This window comes from Ipomoea nil, unplaced genomic scaffold (assembly GCF_001879475.1).
Source record: "Ipomoea nil cultivar Tokyo-kokei standard unplaced genomic scaffold, Asagao_1.1 scaffold2159, whole genome shotgun sequence".
NCBI lineage: Eukaryota > Viridiplantae > Streptophyta > Magnoliopsida > Solanales > Convolvulaceae > Ipomoea > Ipomoea nil.
This window is the reverse complement of record NW_017618587.1, coordinates 635,932-658,318: the sequence shown is the minus strand read 5'-3', so window position 1 is coordinate 658,318 and position 22,387 is coordinate 635,932. Positions and strand designations below refer to the sequence as shown.

At 37.7% G+C, this 22,387-nt stretch overlaps 4 protein-coding genes and 1 long non-coding RNA gene across 6 annotated transcripts; 3 read left to right on the top strand and 2 right to left on the bottom strand.

The window, feature by feature from the left end:
• Positions 1-2,447: 2,447 nt before the first annotated feature.
• Positions 2,448-12,350, top strand: LOC109149591. Of its 2 annotated transcripts, none has more exons than XM_019297431.1 (9): positions 2,448-2,617; positions 5,190-5,576; positions 5,938-8,258; positions 8,338-8,483; positions 8,763-10,625; positions 10,759-10,813; positions 10,899-11,149; positions 11,239-11,346; positions 11,593-12,350. In XM_019297431.1, the coding sequence occupies exons 2-9, from the start codon at positions 5,384-5,386 to the stop codon at positions 11,813-11,815; spliced, it is 5,160 nt and encodes a 1,719-aa protein (XP_019152976.1). In that variant the 5' UTR covers positions 2,448-2,617; positions 5,190-5,383; the 3' UTR covers positions 11,816-12,350. The 2 variants fall into 2 exon arrangements, with proteins under 2 accessions (XP_019152976.1, XP_019152975.1); XM_019297430.1 differs by having other exon boundaries at positions 5,935-8,258.
• A 285-nt stretch (positions 12,351-12,635) lies between these two features.
• Positions 12,636-15,297, bottom strand: LOC109149593. The gene is made up of 8 exons (XM_019297432.1): positions 14,945-15,297; positions 14,672-14,756; positions 14,511-14,552; positions 13,733-13,901; positions 13,603-13,655; positions 13,304-13,519; positions 12,960-13,006; positions 12,636-12,856 (listed from the first exon to the last, which is right to left on the bottom strand). The coding sequence occupies exons 1-8, from the start codon at positions 15,193-15,195 to the stop codon at positions 12,802-12,804; spliced, it is 918 nt and encodes a 305-aa protein (XP_019152977.1). The 5' UTR covers positions 15,196-15,297; the 3' UTR covers positions 12,636-12,801.
• A 204-nt stretch (positions 15,298-15,501) lies between these two features.
• Positions 15,502-16,822, top strand: LOC109149594. Its single transcript, XM_019297434.1, has 3 exons — positions 15,502-15,572; positions 15,971-16,072; positions 16,266-16,822. The coding sequence occupies exons 2-3, from the start codon at positions 16,031-16,033 to the stop codon at positions 16,590-16,592; spliced, it is 369 nt and encodes a 122-aa protein (XP_019152979.1). The 5' UTR covers positions 15,502-15,572; positions 15,971-16,030; the 3' UTR covers positions 16,593-16,822.
• Positions 16,823-17,752: 930 nt separating this feature from the next.
• Positions 17,753-19,528, top strand: LOC109149330. The gene is made up of 3 exons (XR_002048949.1): positions 17,753-17,912; positions 18,992-19,091; positions 19,173-19,528. It is a non-coding gene; the product is annotated as an uncharacterized LOC109149330 (long non-coding RNA).
• A 415-nt stretch (positions 19,529-19,943) lies between these two features.
• Positions 19,944-22,178, bottom strand: LOC109149851 (biotin carboxyl carrier protein of acetyl-CoA carboxylase 2, chloroplastic-like). The gene is made up of 7 exons (XM_019297870.1): positions 21,772-22,178; positions 21,652-21,684; positions 21,368-21,507; positions 20,966-21,281; positions 20,531-20,602; positions 20,265-20,330; positions 19,944-20,164 (listed from the first exon to the last, which is right to left on the bottom strand). Exons 1-7 carry the CDS (start codon positions 21,910-21,912, stop codon positions 20,141-20,143), a joined length of 792 nt encoding a protein of 263 aa, XP_019153415.1. The 5' UTR covers positions 21,913-22,178; the 3' UTR covers positions 19,944-20,140.
• Between the last annotated feature and the right edge of the window lie 209 nt (positions 22,179-22,387).

The following is a 22,387-nucleotide window of genomic DNA, read 5'->3' as shown; positions in this document are numbered from 1 at the left end:
GTGGCTTTAGTACGCCCCGCCAAAACGCCGGGCTCGGAAACAAACTAGAAGGTATATATAGTTACGTAATACGGAGTATAATTTTTATAAAATTCACTATTGAGTTTGTAAAGGGAATAGTGATTCTTAATCCTTGATTATCTTCAAAAGGTAATGTGAAATTTTAGGAATGTAAAATTAACTTATGTGTTTGATTTGGATTGTGAAATATAATATTATTTTATTTTATTTAGTTAAGGGTTATATTTTAATGAGTAAATATCTAAAATGGTCTCTCGACTATAGCTAAATTTATAAATTGGTCTTTAATTTTCAAATTCAACCAATTAAGTCCTTACCTTTGAAATTTTAACACGATTTTATCATCCATCTATTTGATCGTTTGTTGACTGTGACTTTTGAGGATATATATGTAATTTCATGGTCCATCGTCGGTTTTTTAAGGTTCCGATTGCATTTTCAGACCGCACTGTTACATTTGAATCCACTGCCGAAAGCAATTTACCAAATCCGGCCGCCTTTCTTCATCCTCCATTTGGATTCAATGTAGTTGAGTTCGTACCAGAGCGAAGAATACGACGTGTTTTCGAAACGGTGCAACGTCATCCTGGACTCCTGGAAGCCTCCATGTGCTCCGACGAGAGCTACAGGTTCTTCTGGAGATCGTCGATGACGGCGCAGCCGCCGGCGATGACGCAGAATCGTTAAATTACATATATATCCTAAAAGACCACGGTCAACAAACGGTCAAATAGGTGGATGACCAGATCGTGTTAAAATTACAAAGTTAATGACTTAATTGATTGAAATTTAAAGTCGAAGACCAATTTGTGAATTTAGCTATAGTCGATTGACTATTTTGGGTATTTACTCTATTTTAAGTTATATGGAACAATTTAATATATTATATATATATATATATATATATATATATATATATATTTATTTATTTATTTATATATTTATTTATTTATTTATTTATTTATTTATTTATTTATTTATTTATTTATTTATATAACAATACTTAAATATTAAAAAAAAAATATTACATTTGATTATATAAGCATATATTCCAAACGCTAGAAGCTCGATTTCATAATCTCATATATGAAATAGTTACTACATGTCATATGAGCACAATGTGATTTGGCTATATATTCCTTAACCAATCAATATTTAAACAACATTATTATTTTATTCCCTTGTAACCTTATTCATATTCAAATCACATATAATTTTATTTATCATAAATAAAAATTACATATGGTCAAATATATTTTAAAAAATGACATAAAAAGTCCATCGTAACACTATATATATACAAGGTAACAATATTGAATCTTGCTTGTTGAATTGTTGTTTGTAATGCTTTGTTAGTCAATGCCACCCATTTGAAGTGATCCATTTGAATGATGAGTTAACTAAAAATGCAAACATGTTTAAATTGTTTTAATGTTCATGATCAAACAAGTTATGCATACTTGTGTATGTAATGCTTGGTTAGATGTTCACAATCACTTTAAGTGATTCATTTTAACAATAAAGTAACTCAAACCGTTTTTAATGTATAATTTATTGAATATGTATACGATCAAATAAGTTATTCGTTAGTGTAGTTATAAACACATACAACCAATACTATCAACGCACCTAACAAGCAACGTCAATTATGACATAACTATATGCATGGACTATAACCCCACTTTATAAATATAAACAATAATTATAGGGACACGTGTCACCCAGGTAGATAATAAAGTGCACATATGTAGTTACACAAGGGTGATTATATACAAAAAGGTTATTCTAGTCACATTATTCATCCTTTATCATTCTCATTGATTATATGAAGAAAATATACTGCTTCAAGCTTGTAAATATTGAACTTATTTGTATTATAAGAATGTAAATTTACATAAAAAATAAGTGAAATTTTGTCAACTATAATATCCAATTGTTTTATAGTTGTAATGTTCGTTAAGTTTTTATGCGGTTATAACAATATTTTTTAAAAAGTAATAAAAAGATTGATATTTACATATTGAAGAAAATAATGAGAAAGGTCATTCATTTTTTTCCCACCCTTTTCCTAAACACTCTAACCTTTTTTGGAGGGAAATTTCTTTTGTTTTTAAAAAAGGCTTTAGCTTTGGATATTTCTACTGACAATCATTTTCCATTTGGATTATTTATTTCCTGAACAAAAATAGAAAAAAGCGAAAAAATATATATACACTGGTGGACCCACAACTTACGTGGCGAAAACCCATTGCCCGTGTGACCGAGTCCACAGCAAAAGGTACCAATCAAATCAAGGCCCGAACCTCAGGCTCGGGTGCCGAACCGACACCCGAGCTGATCCGGTTCGACGAAAAATTCTCAATAATTTGGTTTTACTTTTACACGTTTATTTTTATTTTTTAATTTAATTAATTTAATTTCGATCTCTTTATCTTTCTTCCTGCAAAGTCTCTCTCTCTCTCTTCTCTGTCTCTGTCACACCCCCTCTTCACCCTTTGAAGCTCCCATTTCTATCGCCCTTTCAAAACCCTACAATTCGCAGAACGGAAGGATCGATTCGGAGCTCCATTGCTGTCCCCCTCGGCATTTTGCTTAGGTTTGTGCATCGGTTTCAATTATTTTCGCTTATTTTGTTTGCTGGCTGCTCACTAACCCTAACACTCCTATCTCTACTCGAGCAATGCACTGTTCTGCACTTGACGGGCCAATTTCCGCTAGGTTTTGCGCTTGTTTGGGTCGTGTTGCAACCATTTAACTGCTTGCCGAGCCGTGTAGTGATTGACTATGGAGTCAATCTGTGATTTTGCTTCGTGAATTGCGATGCCACTGATTAGTTCTATTAGTATGCTTAGAATTCGCTGGGAAGTTGTTGCTTTTGTGTGAGAAAATGTTCTTTGCTGGGGCTTATGTGCTTTAGGACTTTATTATGTGGAATTAGTAGTGGGTAGTGTTATTGTGTACGAAATGTGGGCTGATGTTTAAAGGTGGTCCAATTCATCAGGTCATGTTAGCTTCTCTAACAGTGTTTGTCTGTTTCTGGTCAAATGAATCTATCTTTGTTGTATCAGGCTATCAGCTAGTTACTAGGTACACCACGGCATGCTTGGCTAGGTGCCCCATGCCAATGATGTTCATGTGGTGATACATAATGTTTTGATGGTAGTACAACAATGCTAAGATCATAATCCAGCTACAATTTATCATTTGGATATTATTGTGTTATAATTTAAAAATCTTTTTGTTAGACATTATAAATGGTAAGAATATATTTAACATGATATTTGGGATTAATGCGTATATTCTTAGGGATTAGGTTCCGGTCATTACCTTAGTTAGTATATAGTTTATTACCTTAGTTAGTATATAGTTTCTTGTATAAATATGTATATTCCTTAGTCTTAGAAATATGAAAAATATAGAGTTCTGCTGTTAACACTTTTCAATATCATTTCAACATTGTTAACAACCTAAGAACTATTTGGAATTTTCATTGAATTTTTAAGAATGACAGGATAGTTCAAGGGCTTGTGGAGTTGTGATGGATTTAGATTTTATAGTTTAGTAGGACTGAATGGAGATGAAAAATTCTTGCAGCTTACCCCAGCAAGATTGTGATTAGGACTTAGCTGAGTTTAGTAAAGTTCATGAAGTATGCTGAACTCAGTATGAGCATAATGTGTGGTGTTTCAATTAATTGATGCAAGATTTACCGGATTGGACTTTGTGCAAGACTCAAATTACTGAATGCCTCAGGTGATTATTTCGGTGTAATAAATTGTATCACTGAGTGGAAGATTTTAAATATGAGCCAAAAATGTTATGCTAATATTGGCATTGCCAACTTAAAAACAAAATTGCTAAAATTACTAGTCATGGTTATGGAAATATGTAATGTATATAAGAATTTAGAATGCGAGAAAGTGAAACTAGATGAATCATCAACACGGGGTTTTGATGATGATTACAGCAGTGTCCAGCCTACTTTGTCTATCTTTTTTCGGGGTAGGTGGGGGTGGGGTACCCCTTGTGTATAATTATAGAAAGCTTAGCCTCTCTTCAATTCAAACCCTACTACTCATCTTCGATCTCCGTCATCCTCCTCGCTTAGTATGCTTCTGTATCCCTTGTGTATAATTATAGAAAGTCTAGCCTCTCTTCAAACCCTATTCATCTCCATCGTCCTCCTTGCTCTGTATGCTTCCGTATCCCTTGTGTATTATTATAGAAAGCTCAGCCTTCTTCAAACTCTACTACTCATCTCTGTCATCCTCATCCTCGCCCGGTATGTTTCCACATCCCTTGCTGTTAAGGTATCTCCTCTTTTTTCCATTCCATGTACTTTCTCTCTCTTTTTGCGATGGCTTCTGAGATTCAATCTCAATTTCTTCTGTTCCCTCAGTTTTTAGATCTTTCACTTTGCCTATAATGAAACAAGAACAAAGAGAAAGAAGGGAATCATGTAAAGGGAGGGCATCTTTGATTTTGGCTAACCTTAACCTTAGATTTTGATTTTGTTGTGGAACATTATAATTACAGACTGATTTTTTCTCATTCTTTATATATATATATATATATATATATGATTTCACTTTACTTTATCAGAACACCTTTGTTTTTTTGTTATGAATCAACGAATATTTGTATATTTCAAGTAAATATGTAAAGAAAAGCATGGCCTTATTGGATGGAATAGCTATTAAACAAGTTAAGTAGAGGCTATTCAATTGAATATTTTCATTTCAGAGGGTTATTATTGCTTTGCCAAATGTCAATATTTTGTTGGTAGTTTTAGAGGTTTAACATTTTATTAGTTATTTTCATGATAGAAAAAAAAAAAAACAATGGAACAAGGGATATAAGTTTTATGAGATCGACTAAACTTTGTGCCTAGAGGGAGACAACTTGGGTTTTGTTTATCCTCCCCTGCTCAATACGCTAATGCAGTATCTGTTGCATGATCAACTGTCATTGCATTTAATCTGTATTTTACAGTGGATGGGGGGGAGGGCTTTGTTGTGTGCATGTTTTTCTATTTGTTGTTCAAATTATATGTTTATCACTTTTATTATTATTATTATTATTATTATTATTATTATTATTATTATTATTATTATTATTGAACTGTTGTCAGTAGAAGTGTTTCACCGAACTTGATGTGTATTTTGCAGGAGGTTGTGGTGAGGATGCTGGATGTGGATTGTCTATTTCAAGAAAAGTGGGATTTCAAATGTGATTATGCTTGAATTTGGATTATAAATTATGCCTCAATTATTGATAGTCAGCTTTTCACATTATTGGCATCTCGCATTATTGGTTAGAGTTTGATAATTACGGATTCAAGATTTTGGACTTAACATCATCAATGCCTGGCAACGAAGTTGGAGATAGGCTCCACAATTTCTTTGCACAAGAGAACTTCTCACAGGGACAGCATCAAGCACAGGTGCTGGATGGGAATTGGCCAGCTCTGAATAATAATAATCTGTTGAATGAAAACCCGAGACCAATTGGTTTACTGGGTTCCAACCCCAAAAGTTACAATTTGCAGCCTCCAGGTATTTATGGGTTGATTTTTCAATTGAATTACATGTCTCTTCTGGTGTTGTGAAATGGAGGTTGGGCTTGGTGTAATGGCCAAGTTATTTGTTGATTGTTTGGATTCTGGTTGGGACGTAAAGTTCTTTAAAAATATTCTTAAAGGCTGTGCACCTTTTCCTTCTGTAAACACCGTAAGTCTGTAAGATGCATGGCCCTTATGCATTGTCTGACCTTTCTGTTAATCTCTCTTTAGAAAGCTTCTTGGTTGCTGAACTGATTTGGGTGCAAGTATCTTTTTTACTTAGGGAATTTAGATGCCTTATGGCTATATAGTATTGTTTGAGGATATAATTGTCTCTTTCCCCTTTGTTTCAGTAGTAGATACTGGGAGAGGACCTGGCAGTCATATGTTGAATGGTCCACATGGCATGAACTTCAATCAATCCAGTCCAAGGCCTGAGGTTTCTAAAAGCCAATTGCAGAGTCAACAGCAAAATTTTAATGACTACATGTATGGACATCTTTACCAGGCGCGTCAAGATGAAGGGAAGTTTCTTGCTGTGAACACAGGTTCTGATCAATGTAATGTAGCATCAGTTGGCTCATCTTTCTATGATTCACAACAAGGTGTGCGACCTGAGCATCAGACTCATACACCAGTTAGGTCTGAAGCTTCTGAATCTCCTGGTAGTTTTAATCTGTTTGGGAGTCAACACCAATTGAGTTGTCACCAATCAAATATGTTGCAACCTCCTCAGCGCCAGCAGTCTGGGTTTAATGACATGCAACAGCAAATAATGCTGATGAGAATGCAGGAACTTCAGCGACAACAGCAACTTCAGCAACTAGATGCAAGGCAACAAAATACCTTCAACCAGATTTCGCCCTTTTCTAAGGTGGCATCTAGCAGCCATACCCCTTCTTTGGGTAATGGCACTATAAATTCAGGTGGAGTTAGTTATCCATGGGCAACTGAAACTGGTAACACAAACTGGTTGCAGCGACATTCACCAGGATTGCAGGGTTCCTCTAATGGTCTCATTTCTACTAATCGGGGTCAAGGACAAAACTTAATGGGTTTAATTCCTCAGCAGACTGACCAATCTCTTTATGGAGTTCCTGTTTCAAGTTCAAGAGCAGGTGTAACCCAATATACCCAGACGATGACTGATAGGACATACATACAGCCAACAGATTCCTTCAATAATTCATTTCAAGCTAATCAGTATTTTGCATTGCCAGATCAACTTGGCGGTCAGGACAGAGCACTTGCTTCTAAACAGAAATTCCAAAGTGAAAATTTCTTTGGACATGCTCCTGGCGAATCTTTAAACAGTACAATTAATGCGGAGAACTTTCAGCAAGTGAATTCCATGCAAAGAAGTACATCTGTGCAGGAATTCCAATTGAGACAGGAGCTGGCTCTTCCTTCAGCACACTCACTGGAAAAAACAGAAACGCAAGCTGCCTCCTCACACAATGATGTAGGTCTTGATCCTACAGAAGAAAAAATTTTGTTTGGTTCAGATGATAATATATGGGCTGCCTTTGGTAAGAGCACCAATTTGAGTGGAGAAGCCTGTGATTCAGTTGATGGTACAGGTCTACTCAATGGGCTTCCTTCCATTCAAGGTGGTACTTGGAGTGCTCTCATGCAGTCTGCTGTTGCAGAAACTTCTAGCACTGATGATGTACAACCACGGGAAGAGTGGAGTGGTTTGAATTTTCACATTACTGATGGTCCATCAGGGAATCAAAACATTTCAACATGTAACAGTGGTAAACTGCCAAATTCTTTTGCTCAAGGCAAAGTGCCTATTGCTTCATCATTGAGTTCTGAGCCTATTCGTCCTTCTGACTGTACTAATGTGAATGATAGTTATTGCAATCTCCAAGGTTCCCATCAGTCTGGTCATAAACTTCCCTATGAACTTGGCCATGGTCTGCAAACACATTCTTCTCAGAGATTTGTGCAACCGTCTGAGCAAGGAAGCAAGTGGATGGATTCTGGTTCATTACAAAGGGCAGGAGCTGTTCATGGTGGTGCTTCATACAAAACTGATCCTGGCCCTAGCCCAGCTGTTGATTTGCAGCCTGCTAGATCATCTGTTGCTAATGCCCATGTGAACTCTGAGATCAATGGCTTGAATACTGCTGGCTTTACTTTGAAGCCAAGTTCTATGAGGAGCGCTGAGCAATCCAGTCAATTTCTTTCTAGTAGTTCTCAAATTAATTATTGGAAGAATGCAAACCCCTTTGTTAAGGGTCAAGGAAGTGACGGCTTGGAGGAATCACAGCTTCGTGTTATCAGGGATAACCAATTTTCAAACTCATTGCAAGCCACCTCTGATAGAGAAGTTAAAACTCATGAGATGGATAACAGAGACAAACAGGAGAACTCCAATGACAGCTACCACTCCAACGTATCACACCACACATCTGTTGGTAGTTTGAGGGGAAATGCGTTGTCTGATGTTAGTGATTCAAGGCCTGGCAAGGAAAAGTTTACTAACCAAGTTGGCAAGAAAATTTCTACACGGAAATTTCAGTATCACCCTATGGGAAACCTGGATGAAGATGTAGATCCTCATGGAGTGAAAAAGCCTATACACAAACAGACTGTGGTTCAGCAGAATGCCCAGTTTGGCCAGTCAATGTTTTCCCCTCAGGTTTCAAAGAGTTCTATTGAAGCGGGAAAGGTAAATGTGTTCCCAGTGTCACACATGTAATGTAAACTCCAAATTCTGGTCTGACAGTATTGTTGGATTTTATTTGCAGAGGCAACCATTTGATGGCCTAAGAGATGGCAAAGGCCTAGCTGAGGCACATTCTCAGAGCTGCTTCCCTAGCTCTGGATCAAATATGGCTGCCTGTTTGAGTAGATCTATTGATATTCACTCACCTAATGCTGATTCTCCATCTAGGTATTTGATAACTGTATTCTTCCTCTCTTGTGAATCAGTTCACTTTATGTTAATGGAATCTGCCATTAATTTGTTGTTTATTCATTTGGATTGTTTTAATTGAATGCTGTAACATATGTGCAGTTTGCTTTTGAATGCAATGACCATTGGTAGTATTAGATAGATTATCAGTAACCTCATTCTCTTGTGAAGCTTCATCACAAATGTTATAAAAACTCCATATATTTAATCTACACCTTATAGTTTTCTTTAATATTGTGAACTGTTCTATTATTGCAGTCCAAACATGCTACAGCTTCTACAGAAGGTGGATCAATCCAGAGAATTTGGTGCCTCAATGCAGCAGAATGCATCATCTGAAATGCCAGAAGCGGAAAACTCAGATGGGTCTATGGCACACCTGCAGCGAAGCCATTCATCAGCTTCTCAAGGATATGGCTTACAGCTTGGTCCTCCATCCCAATGCATTCCAACTAAAAATAACTTACTTTCATCTCAAAGCTCTATGCAAACTGTTAATTCTTCATTTGTGAGTCATTCTGCTGTTGATATTGGTGAAAATGGTCAAGCACAGGCTGCTCCTCCATCTCAGGTTCAATCTTCACCTTTTTCCCGTGGTACAATCCAAGGAGAGTTGAGTAATAGTAGATCTGGAGTTCCAGGAAACAGCAAGAATGAATCCACTCTTCATAAGATGCATGGGAAATTTTCATCAGCATTTAGTTCTGGCTATATGTCTTCAAGAAGCCTGCTTGAAAATCAGCAGATGGTTACTGGACAGGCTTTGATAAATCAGTCCAATAATTCTTTCAAACGTGCTGCTAATTCTACAGGGAAAGATGATTCTCATGGGGAAGCTTCTGGTGGTCTTTCTATGGAAATTTTCTCACGTGAGGCAATGGGCAATAGTTCACATGCCAACTTACCTACATCCTTGGATACTGCTAAGCCAACTAGTTACAGCAATACTTGTGAAGGGGTCTCAACCCCTCAAACATCAGTTCAGCATCTTCCAGTTTCTCAGCCTACCACTGTTTCTGGCATCTCTCAACAAAAGTCCTTATCAGAAGTACTGAATAATATTTCAGCCAATTCTCAGGCACATCTATTTGGTGTTCAGTTTCATAAGGAGTTGTCAAACCAATTGAATATTGTTGAATCATTGTCCTCTGCTTTAGGCAGTCAAGGGGATCAAGATACGACAAATGGAAGGAAGTTCTCATCTGAGGTTGATGCAATTTCTGTAAATTCATTGGGTAATGTTCAGGGAGAAATGAAACAAGCAAAGCCACAATCCTCTAGAAACATTGACCCTTCTCAGGAACTGAATGAATCCCAAGGAGAAGCTACAGTCAAGACCGTTTCGGATGTATCTCCTGTGAATTCAACATCAATGCAGAAAGATATTGAAGCCTTTGGCCAGTCTTTGAAACCAAATAACTTTTCTCATCTTAACTACTCAATAAATCAAATGCGGGGCATGAAGAACATGGAGACTGAACAAAGCAATATGATGCTGAAAAGAATTAGAGCACCAGATGGCAGTCCAGGTGGTCAACAATTGTCTCATGCATCCTCTCCTTCAGGAGATTCTGGAATGTTAAGCTTGCCTGGGTCAGATAATTTGGAAAGAAACAGAACTGCTCAACAAGGAACAGTACCTACTCAGGATATGCCTGCACTTTGTCAGTATGATTCTCAGAGCAGTTCTCTTGCAAATAGTACTTCTGTTAAACAGGAGCACAATCAAATTACTCCCCAGATGGCGCAATCTTGGTTTAATCGGTATGGAACCAGTAAAAATGGGCAGACATTGCCAATGCATGAGGCACAAAAAGCTGCTGCTGCGCAAATTGCTGAACCACCTTTCAGTTTTCGGAAGTCTTCCAATAGTTTGCATGCAATTAATTCCATGCAGCAACTAATGGCTGCTAATACTGATAGAAGCCAACATAGTACTGTTGGGCAAAGCTCGCTCCCAACACCAGTCCATGTTGAGCATTTTCCTTCACGATCTTTGTCAGTAAACATGATTGGTCAGCATTCAATACCAAGACCGAAGAAGCGCATGCGTGTTACAGAAGATCTGAGTCCCTGGTACAAAGAGGTTTCACAGGATTTGCAGGATCTTCAGAATATCAGGTTTTTATTTTCCTAACATCAATAATCATTCCAATGTCACTTGAGGTTTCATTGTCTCTATGCATCTTTAGTATATTGTCCTTAAATACAACTAGTGCCTGGTGCCTGCTAATATGCTTGAACTGTCTTGCAGTGGTAGTACTGCAGAAAGAGCTTGGGCAAAAGGAACCAATCGGCTTACTGAAAAGGTGCAGTATTTAAGTTGGTTGTACTATTGTGTGCTCTGAATTTTACTTTGTTTTTTAGTTTCTAAATAGCTTCTTGTAACGAAAGGTTGAAGAAGACATCAGTTTGACTGAAGTGCCACCAAGGCAAAGAGCTAAAAGAAGGCTTCTCTTGACAACTCAGCTTATGCAGCAATTATTTCACCCTCCACCTGCATCAATTCTTTCAGCAGATTCCAAGTTGAAGTTTGAGAATGTGGTTTACTCAGCTTCTAGATTGGCTTTGGGTGGTGCATGTGGCCTGGTTTCTAGCTTTAATGGAAAGACCAGTATGACCAATGCAGATGATGACAAAGAGCTGTAAGTTTTCCTTGGATTTATGTGGAGCTTGTTTAAACGTCTTATTTGTTTTTTTTCCCTCTAATAATATTTCTTAATATGTTCTGTAGATCGTTTGATAAGCACAAAACATCAGAGGGCAATGGTGATAAGCATTTTTCAAAAATTGTGGAACAATTTGAAGAGAGAAAAAGGAAGTTAGAAGATGATTTATATGAGTAATGCCCTACATCTTTGTTTCCCATTTATTGTTTTTGAGTAAAAGAAAATGAGACCAATACTGCAATGTTGTAGTAACAGGTGTAAATGAGCTGCGCCTAATCTATGATGTTTGGCTTGCCTGGTGAAATAAACAATCTGTCTCAAGCTCAGATTATTTATTTCACCAACTTTTCTTTTACATTTTCAGATTTTCTGCTTATTCCTCCTGTTTTTTCCCTCATCCAATCTTTTCCTGAATGCAGATTGGACTACAGCGCATCATGTTTGGATTTGACACTGGAAAGACAAGATCTGGATAAGTTCTCAATTATCAACCGATTTGCAAAGTTCTATAACCGCGGGCAAGCTAATGCTTCATCTTCCTCAGATCCACGTATTCTTAAAGGTCAGCCACAGAGATACGTGACTGCACTTCCAATGACTAAAACAGATCTTCCTGTTGGGGTACAATGTCTTTCTCTATGATTAAATTTATTCTTCCCCATTTCTAGTTGCAATATTCTTTTAGTCCTGGGTATATGCACAATGCACTGCCACCCGCTACAACACATGGAAACCACAGAAAGCAGAGTGGATGACCATTAGTTTGGTTAAGATAGGCTTTGATCTTTTCCCTTTTAGGTCATTGATGATATTATTGAGACAATACAAATGCAGTCCATGTGTATACTTATTTGAAATGAAGGAATGTTGCCCCATCATTTTTTTTTTTTTTAATTTTTACAAGAAAATGGGGAGAAGAGTTATTAGGCCTCAGAAATCCACAACGCAAAATATTCATGTTATTGGCTACGCACATTGCGCATCACACATAAATTACATAGCATGTATTGTATAATATATCGATATTTGGTTAAAAGTTTCTTAGAGATCTTTGTGTTGTAATATTTTGTTTAATTTAGATTATTATTTTTGTTTTCATTTGAATTTTGGCAGATTTTGTCATTGTACCTTCTAAAACTGATTTCAAAACTAAATACAATCACTAATAACATTGAAGGAAGCCATTGGTGATCTCGAGATAATTGAGCTTAATTAGTTAGTTGAGTTATCCAAAATAGTTAGCTTATCAACCAAGGTAAACAATCAATATGAGTGTTTGATTACTTAGCTTTTTGTAACAACTTATTGTTCTAAAATGTTAAAATTTAAAAAATTGTTCAAAGTAGCTTTTCCAATTCATTTTTTGAGAAAGTCATTTTGTATGTAATCAGCTATTAGCTAACAACTAATTTACTAAACACTTTTCTACAATCAACTAATGCTATTAACTAGTCAAATTTACTAACCCAATCAGCTACCAACCATTACTAACCCAATCAATTACCGGTCATTTACCAAACACCTCTAAGGAATGGAATTGAAGTGTGATGGGTATGCAACATAAGTACAATGTGCTTTTTGTTGGTAGTCGCAAAATGAGGTATGGAGTGTGTTTCCAGCTTCCATGGTCAAGAGAGGGTAATGTGAACTTCCTCTCCTACTATGCCGAATATTTCATCGATCCTGAAAGAAACAATAGAATGAGGGCAATACAGTATGGCAGCAAAGAAGCACATTTGAAGATATTTCATTCTCTTTTTTATAGTTCTGATGAAAACAATGTTACCTCAATCTGTCAATGTTCACTTCTGCAAGCCATGTTGTTAAGTATACCTGCAGATAATACGGTTTCAATTACCAAGTCCCTCCACATATCTAGCATCAGCATGAATCCATGGTAATATGACAAATTTCATGTTTATTAAAACCAAAGGGATCCTATATTTGAGATCAGCGTCTGAAATGTCTATTTCATCTACTCCCGAGGATAGACTGTACTCGAGAACTATAAATGTATCATAAATGTTCGTGGTCTAAGCCCCTTGGATTAAGTTATCCTTGACTTTGAAAAAGTTCCATAATATGTCATGAATAGAGAACTATATGCAGATTGCAGAGTTAATCCAATACCTGGAGAACATTCCGCTCTTCTTGATGGCCAGATAAATTTGTAGGCATATCTGATTTGTAACTTGCGTCACCTGGAAAGATTAGCTCACTAGCTTCATCGGAGTACAAACCGCATATAATGAGATCATCAAACTCCCCCGGATATAACTCCTCTGACCAAACAATGCTGTTGTTATCTTCGTCACTAATGGAGCAGAACTCCATTACAAGTAACCGCTGCATGGTATATCAAATTTTCATGCAAATTGTTTAGAAAAGGGGGAAGTGTCCCATTATTGAGGGCTAGATTGGTGACTGACCTTTAAACCTATTTCAGATTTTAACATTTGAACCAACTCTTCCGCCATTTTCTCTGAAATCATTTGAACAACTGTCAGGAAGCTTGATCCAGTGCAAACATTATTGCTAAAGCTTCAAAGAGAGGCATACCAAAAGAAGTGATTGCCAAAAATGTGAACACAGGAACTCCGCCACCATCACCAGTGTCATTCTGGTTATCTTGGTTGCTAGAAAACTGTATAATTGGGCTGCTGCTCGTCCCTTTGAGATAACACCTCATGGATCTAGAAGTGTTGACCATCTGAGTTACAATGCCAACCTGTATAAAGTCGCATATAAATCAAAACACAAATATTCCCACGGTTCAACTTCACATAATTTTGCAGAAAAAGAAATCAAAATAATAACAATAGTTGATAAAGAGAATGCAGATACTATGTAAAAGCTACTTATTCGACTTTTAGAGCTCTCCTCCTATTTGATCTGGATATTTAGTCAGTCTTGACAAATTGAAAATGTTTCTAAGGTAAATTTACTAATAGAGCTTAGACTAAAACACTTTCAGATTAATAAAATCTGATATCTTTCTTCTTCCTCTGAACAAAATGCTTCCACCTCCACATGTTATAAGGTGAAAGTTTCGACCGTATCCAGGCCAAGAAAATTAGGAATCTCATGAACAAAGAGCATTGCAGATGTTATCAGTCAAGAATTATACAGTGGTGTATATACACACCACACGTTTTTCCAGGACATCCACACAAGAACTCATAAACTACCGATGACGAAAGTAATTTCTATCAGCTAGACTATGATATATAGGCATTCATCGCATTAGAGAGGAAAAGAAAACCAAGATCAATACTCAATAGCAGCAGCAGCAGCAGCAGCCAGAATGTTATCATGTTTGCAATCTTCACATACTTACCATATTTTTGTAGGATGACAAGAGGTTACTTCTATTGGTCACCTAAAGAGGAAGAAAGGAACAAAATAAAGATGAAGTTAGTGGCATTAAACTCATTGCAAACATCCAAGGTAATGGAATGATGCTGCTTCATTGTTCCCATTCCAGAATCATTCATTCACCTGCTGCCTGGATAACTTATGGCATGCTTTCTTTCTTATATCTGGCATGTCACTCAAAACTCCCAACTCCATTCCATCCATGTACCTGTACACAAGTTGCAGTTCATATGTATATTCAAATTCATTCATTCATTCAATTTCAGACTCAATGGGGACTCTAGGGTTAGCTTGATTCACAAAAATTGCATTCTAAACATGATTATGAATAGGTGAAATTGATCTGCAGTGAACAGAGATGGGGGAATTTTCATCCCTTTTTTCAATCGGTTTTACCTCTGCGAGAGATACGAGTTTACTAGAGAAGTGGCGTGCGAGCGAGCGGAGGAGGAGTAAGACAGCCAGTCCTTCCAGAGAGAAACCAATTTCAACCACTGGTTTTTGATATTCCGCTGCGCCGCCGGCCTCCACTGCCGCAAAACTTGAGAGGACTGTGGCGTCGACGGCGGCGGTAGTTGTGGCGCCGGAGATTTCGCGGCAGGGCTTTGGAGATTGGGCTCCATGGATGCCAAGGTTTTTGATTCCATTATATTAATTACTCCGTACAAATTTCATACGCTTATAGATATCGAGCGGATTGTATCAAATACGGAGTACAATTTTCTGTTATATGAATATTATTAGTAATCAACACTACTGTACTATAAAAGTAAATATGATAGTTAATAATACTCATTTCTTTCAGCAATATATCTGACAATCAATTATTCTTTCGTGATAATTTTTATTCTTAAAATCAATCAAACAATACGATAAAAATTCCATGATTCGTATTCTCAATTCCATGATTCATATTCTCTGTGCTTCCCATTTCATTTCTTCAAATTCCTCAGCTCGCAACTCTCCTCTCTTCACTTCATCTGCAGTCCAATTCTTCGCTGGTACAAATCCGCAGCTTAAGCCGGTACGTACACTTCAACTTCATCTTCCATCTTCATCCTTTCTGCTTGCAAAGAATTTTCATTATATTCCTTTTCAAGTATCCCCTTTTCTTCACTTCCATCATATATAGAAGCACTTTATTTCTTGATGAATGATGAAAAATATCTCCTTTTCTATTGTCTGGTGACTAATTAATCCCGATCGAGTTTTCAGACAATATTTTCGTTTTTATTGTCTTGATAAATAGCTTTTAACTGATTGTGTTAGTGAATTTGATTAGTTGATAACATTAGCTGATATATAATTGATTACATGCAAAATGACTTTCTCAAAATATTGATGGAAAAAATTACTTTGAGCAGCTTTGCCTATTATTTCCATCACTCATTTTGTTCCTTGTATTTGCATATATGCCTGCAGGCAGTTGCTTGCAACCTAATCACCACCAGCAACATTCACTGACAAGAAGTGGTAGGGGAGATGTTTGGGCATCTGTGGAATCGGTTTTGTGACCTAGCAATGGTACTATACTTTTCTTAGCCAAAATACTTTTTTTTTTTTAAAGTGACGAGGAAAACTCACTAACCATTCAGCAAACTGTTTCTGTAACTTTATGGTTATCATGTCAACTGTCCCGATCCTGTCCCTTGGGGCACAACAGCAATCAGTTGAGTTATATCCCACGACGATTGACTAATTAATGCTTGTAGTGCAGGTTTCAAGGCCTGTTGAGAAGGGTTTGATGGACAAGGCAATGGAAGTGGCAGAAAGAGTGAGGATAAAGCAGGTTACAGAAGAAGGGCTTTTACAAGGTTGTTGTCCTGTGTGTTCAGGGGCTATCCTGTCGGCGCCGGAATCTGATGTAAGGATGTTGCTGGCTGCGCACTTCTGTGACTTGCACCCCGTAGATGTCTACTCGATGTGGGATAAGATGGCTGACAAAAAAGAACCAGAAGTTGTGCGCAGGCCTTCCTTTATCTTCGCAGTTGGGATGGCTGCTGGAGTTTTAGCCCTCACTGGAGTCTTTGTGCCAATAATATAATTCCCCCGCCATGCATGCATGGTTTCCACTAGTGAAAGGTTTTAATATGTTTGGGCACACATAGATAGATCAAAGATCAGTACGTTTCTGGCTAGTATCTTGAGTTACTGCTTTGTAATAATGAAATCTTGAACTAGCAAACCAGTTGGGATCACATACCAACTCATATTTTTGCTATTCAGGATGCTAATAAATATTGATGACGTCAAGTAAGTAGGGAGTAAAAAGTATCCGTAGTACATGTTACTTTTTGTTTTTAAATACTTTTGCATATGGTGTCTGATAGGGATATTGTCAGGTTGTACACCTAGCGACCGGTCATACGATAAGCAACGAAGCTCGAGGTCTCTCTGACCTTGTCTCGATCGGACCTAACCGATCCCTTTGATCTCCCGATCGTTTTTCCTCTGTGGACGCATAGACTGGTTAGTCTATAGGTCGTCCCGAGGCTCGCGAAAAGCCCGACCATGCCAGGTTGGTCTCGATCGCACCGCCTTTCAATACGATGTGACCTTGTCAGGAACATATCACCGCGTGTCAATGGTCCCTTTGGGCCTGTTCTGGACCCCTGCATGCTCACCACGTGCCAGCCATGCCAATGGCCCGGATCCTGCCCCTTTTCCCTCTTACAAATAGCAGCATTTATTACTGAGAGGGGGGCTTTTTACCTACTGGACACCCATATTACTTGACCGGAGACTCCCGACCTACTGTTAGAGAATCCCGGACTCGAGTAAGCAATACAGTACTCGATACACCTACGTTCGTATATACCGTATCAGTCCCATTTGAGACTTTAAACTTTTTTGTGTCGTAAACAAATATTTGACAAGTTTCTATCCATTTTAATATCCTATATCATGGATGGAAAACTTAGAAGGACAATAGGCTCGCTATGGTGATAATAGTGACACAAAAGATATTACTAATGAGATTTGGGGGTTGGGGTTCATGGATTTATTTTGGATTTCACCAACATTTTTTTCTTATTTATTTTAGATACAAAGAGAAAAAGGGTAACAAAATGAACTAAAAATTACACCAAACGACAACACAATTCTCATAGAGTCCCTTTTCAAAAAAAAAATAATAAAAAAAAAATAAAATAAAATTCTCATAGAGTCCACAATTAAAATGGACTTTTAAGTTTTAATTGTCTACAGTAAAGTAGTCAGTAGCAGACTTTCTCTTCTTCCCTCTCGCGCTTTTTCCTTTTGAACCGATTCCTTTTCCTTTAAATCCCTCAAGCTCGCAACTTTCCTCTCTTCGCTTCATCTGCACCCCAATTCTTCATAGCTAGAAGTCCGAACCTTATGCCCGGTAGGTACGTACACTTCAAGTTCATCCTCCGTCTTCATACATTGTAGCGTTTATGTGCATAATATATGTTTTTCTGCTTACGAAGAATTTTCGCTATTCACAGATGCCCTTTCAATTATCCCCTTGTCTTCACTCCCAATGTAATAGCCCATTGTTTCTTGATGCTTCTTCAAGTATGAAAAGAACTCCTTTTCATTGAAAACAGTTATTCCGTAATAATTTTATGTGTCAACTAAAACAGGTTGCTATCAGAAGAACAGTAAAGAAATTGGGGAAAGACCCAAATTTTGTCTGTCTTTGTTTTTGTTTTTTTCTTTGGCCAGTAGATGTTCATTCTGAATGGTTGTGTGTTATATGCTGTTGGATGAGTTAGTGCTGCAATGTTTATTTATGGGTGTATTAGAGGATTGAAGATTTTGGAGCTCAAGCTTTAGATAGTGTTTCTGTTTTTTTCTTTTTGGAGTGAGAAGGAAACTCGCAACCACTTCCTTAGGGTGTGCACCAGGTAAATCACGGATTGTGACCATAACAGGCAAAGGGGTACAAGAAGGTAAGTCAGCTTAGGTTGCCCATAATTGACCGGTTCAAATCAAGAAGGCCAATAGGCCGCTCCTATTGAGAGTCAAAGTGATAACCTTGTGATTACTAAGTTAATAGTCTCGCCAACTTGGCTGGGTTGCCTCTAGATAGTGTTTCTAATGAGTGTGTACAGTGTATTACTGGAATAGTCAACAATATGTATCTTAAATACCCATTACTATTATAAATTCTGCTTGGAGTATGAGCTTATGGTAAGGTACTGAGGTTTTCCTTTCCCTATCATTTTTGTGCTTGTGTTGTGGAGAACTGGAGATTGTCATACAAGTTCTTGGAGAAAATTGCAGAAAGTAGCAATAGAGTAATCTTGATTGAGCTGTTTCCTGTGTCGTTTGCAACATTGAAGTTGATATCTTCTTAATGGTCATTGGAATATAAGGCTTTAACAGTGACCATTACTGCTAAACCAATACCATAATCTTTAACTGCATTTGGAGTCAACTATTGTTTCTGCCACTCATTTGCTGTTTATTGCCAAACAGTTTCTTGCAACTTATTGTCGAGTAGCCTTCACTGCCGAGAAGAGGGAAGATGAGTAGGTTGGTGCGGTTGACATGGATGCGATTGTGTAAACTAATAATGGTACTATACTTTTCCTTAGCAACAGTCTGATGTTTATATTAAATGTATAATCCTAGTGGTGTCTAAGGAATACGTGTACAGATTTCCAGGCCTGTTGGGAAGTCTTTGCGAGATAGAGCAATAGCAGTGGCAAGAAGAGTCTCGATAATAAGAGATAAGGATGCTGGGAATATGAAGGCGTGTTGTCCCGTTTGTTTGGAACCTTTCAACGCCCCGCTGGATTCTGATCTGAGAATGACGTTGGCTATACACTTGAGTCTGTGGCATGCTGATGATGTCAACTTGATGTGGGAGATGATGCAGAACGAAGGAAAATCAGTCGTCCACATGCCCTCGTTCTTCTTTGGAGTCGGGATGGGTGCTGGAGTTGGAGCCCTGACTCTTTTGGCCAAAAATTGGGTAACCACTAAAGCTAATAAAAGGTAAAATCTTCTTTGGAATTGAAGCATGTGCTCCATCTCTAAAAGCCTAAGCTGATAGTTGGATTGCACATTAATGGCTATATGCTCAATATCTGAGAACTGTTTTTAGCATCTTTAGTTAACGTTGTAAAACGAAATCTTGAACCAACAATTGAGTCGATACAAAGTGATTACAAAGGAATGTCTTTTAACATTAGTTTTAATGTGTTTTCTTTCTTAACTATTGTGATATGAATGTTTAACATTTGCGGTATAGTTTGATAGTGCCATAGATCGATAATTGAGCTAGCTCACGAGTGTAGAGATCGAAAGACAAGGAAGCAAAATGGATAGTAGTATAAACATATTTTGTGATTAGCTGCCAAAGGAATAGAACACATACATGAATATGTTATTGTCATCACTGTTCATTAAACATATAACTTCAACAGAGGGATAATCATACAAGTAAAAAACAGAAGAGAATAATCCACAATCTTTATATCACTTGATCTGTTCCAAAATTTGTAATACCAAAATAATCAAATACAATTTATAAATACGATGATAGTACAGCTGCACTACTTTTGGAACAACTCGTGGTGCGCTTCCCACCTATGATCCTATCAGAAGCATTCACTCTGTTCTTCAGGGCGCAATGACAAACAAGGGCTGCAACGAGGAATTATAAGTTATATACATATCAGCACAAATGAACCGAAATAGAGATAGAAGGCATGCAAAACGTGTCTGAAAGAGAATAGAGACATACTGTGTCCACACTGACAGGCTTGCCATCTTCAGCTACTATCTCGACTATAGTCCCAGATTGATCAGCCTGATAAATTGTGTTTTAGAAAAATACGATCATTTGCAACCTCTAAGCATTTATCAAAACAATTCAATTGACCTATGGTCATGTAGATTATAAGATCTTAACAATACAAATTCACAAGTATTAACGTTTTGGATTATGTCAAGAAAACATAAAATGTGATTGAAACCCCACATAAGTGAATCATTGAGCAAGGAACCCACCTCAATTTCATTCATCAGTTTCATTGCCTCAATGATGCAAATTACTTGCCCTTTTTGGACTTTGTCTCCTACCTGGGAAAACACAAATATAATTGACATGAACGAAAATAGAAACTATAAAGTATAAGGAAAAGTCCGGTTAGAGGGAGGGGGAGGGGGGACCGACTATAGAGCCTAGCCAAGACACAAAGTAACCCTCTTGCAGTAAACACCTAAGGTTATAATAACTTAGAATCTGTCTATATTATAACTGAAACTACTATGCAAAATGTTTGGCGTTACTGATTTAAACATGGAACTTTATCTATCTCTCCATCTTCTGCTTTACTTGGATACTTTGATGAGTTAATAAACATACATACACGATTGCAATGGGCGACAAAAACACATCATGGTTGAATCAAATATGAGATGAAAGCAACCTTAATCATGTACCTTCACAAAAGCTGGTGCCCCTGGGGCAGGGGAGCGGTAAAATGTTCCCGCCATGGGACACTTAAATGGAGGATGAGATGACGCTGGCTTCGAAGGGGCCGGAAGGGCAGGCACCACTTTAGCAGCAGCAGCAGCTGGAGCGGGAGCAGCAGGAGGAGGCAGCTGGGGCTGAGCATAGGCCTGCGGGAATGCAGGCTGTTGCATCACAACGGGAGCAGGTGCAACGTTTTGCTGCAACGCTTCCTTCTTCCTTATAACGATTTCACAGCCATTCTGCTTTAGCTTCAACTCAACAATGTCTCTTGAATCCACAAGCCTAAGCATATTTGACAAAATTTGAATTAAATTAAAGAAACCACCAAACAAGCTGAAGTGTTCATCTGAATATGAAACTGTGCTCACTCAACAAGCTGGGCTGCTTGAGACATGAATGCTGAAATTGAGGAAGCATCTGGGATAGTCTTCTCAGTTTTGGGAATTTCTTCATCAGTCTTTTTCTCTGCAACTGGCTTAGAATTCGCTGATTTCTCAATGGCAGCAACCTTAATATTTGAAACAATCGACATTAAAAAATTCCAGCCCTAAAGAAATGTTTTTTTACCATAAATTAACAAACATCTACACCCTGGATCGATTGCTTTTACATAAAACATACGCGAATGAACAAAAAAAGAAGCTCAATTTACCTCACTGATCTGCGCACGCACCTTAAAACCACCCTGGGCGATAAGAACGAAGATTTTTTTTAAAAAAATCAATCTTTACCTCATTTATATTGAATATTCGGAGAAGAAATGGAAGCAAACCTGCAATGCGGGCCCGGATCTCGAACCAGATCGGAAAGAAACGGAGTTCTGGGGCGGAAGAAGCTGGCGGGTCTGGGCGGAGGAAGCGGAGCCAGTCAAGAAAGCGGAGGTCTTGGGAGAAGGGACGGTGAAAGAAGCCATTGAGAGAGAAAAACAGTGAAAAACCCAAATCCAAGAAGTGAGGCAGGAATTGTGGAGGTGCGGAGGGATTTGTAGAGGAGAAGCGGCGGTGAAACTGAGGAGAAAATGGCAGAGTAATATAGAACCAAGCACCTAACCGAGGTTGAGGAGGCGATACTTACGAAGAAAGGGGACGATGGGTTTAAGATTGCTGCGTCGTTAGTGTGAAAAGTAGATGCGACACTTCGCACTGCGTAGGGCTTGCCTCTACAACTCGGATTGACAGGTACTTCCGGTTTCAACATGGACACTCATTTACTATACTTATTATTATTTTTTAAAATTTTTCAAATACATCATCTGATATCATCGATATTATAAGACTAATTTGAATTCAGTTCGAATTGTAAAAACAAAAGTGTTGTTCTTATTTTGCTTTACGTTGGTATGACGACGTGCTTAGTAACGGAGATTTTATTGATGAGCATACTTTTAA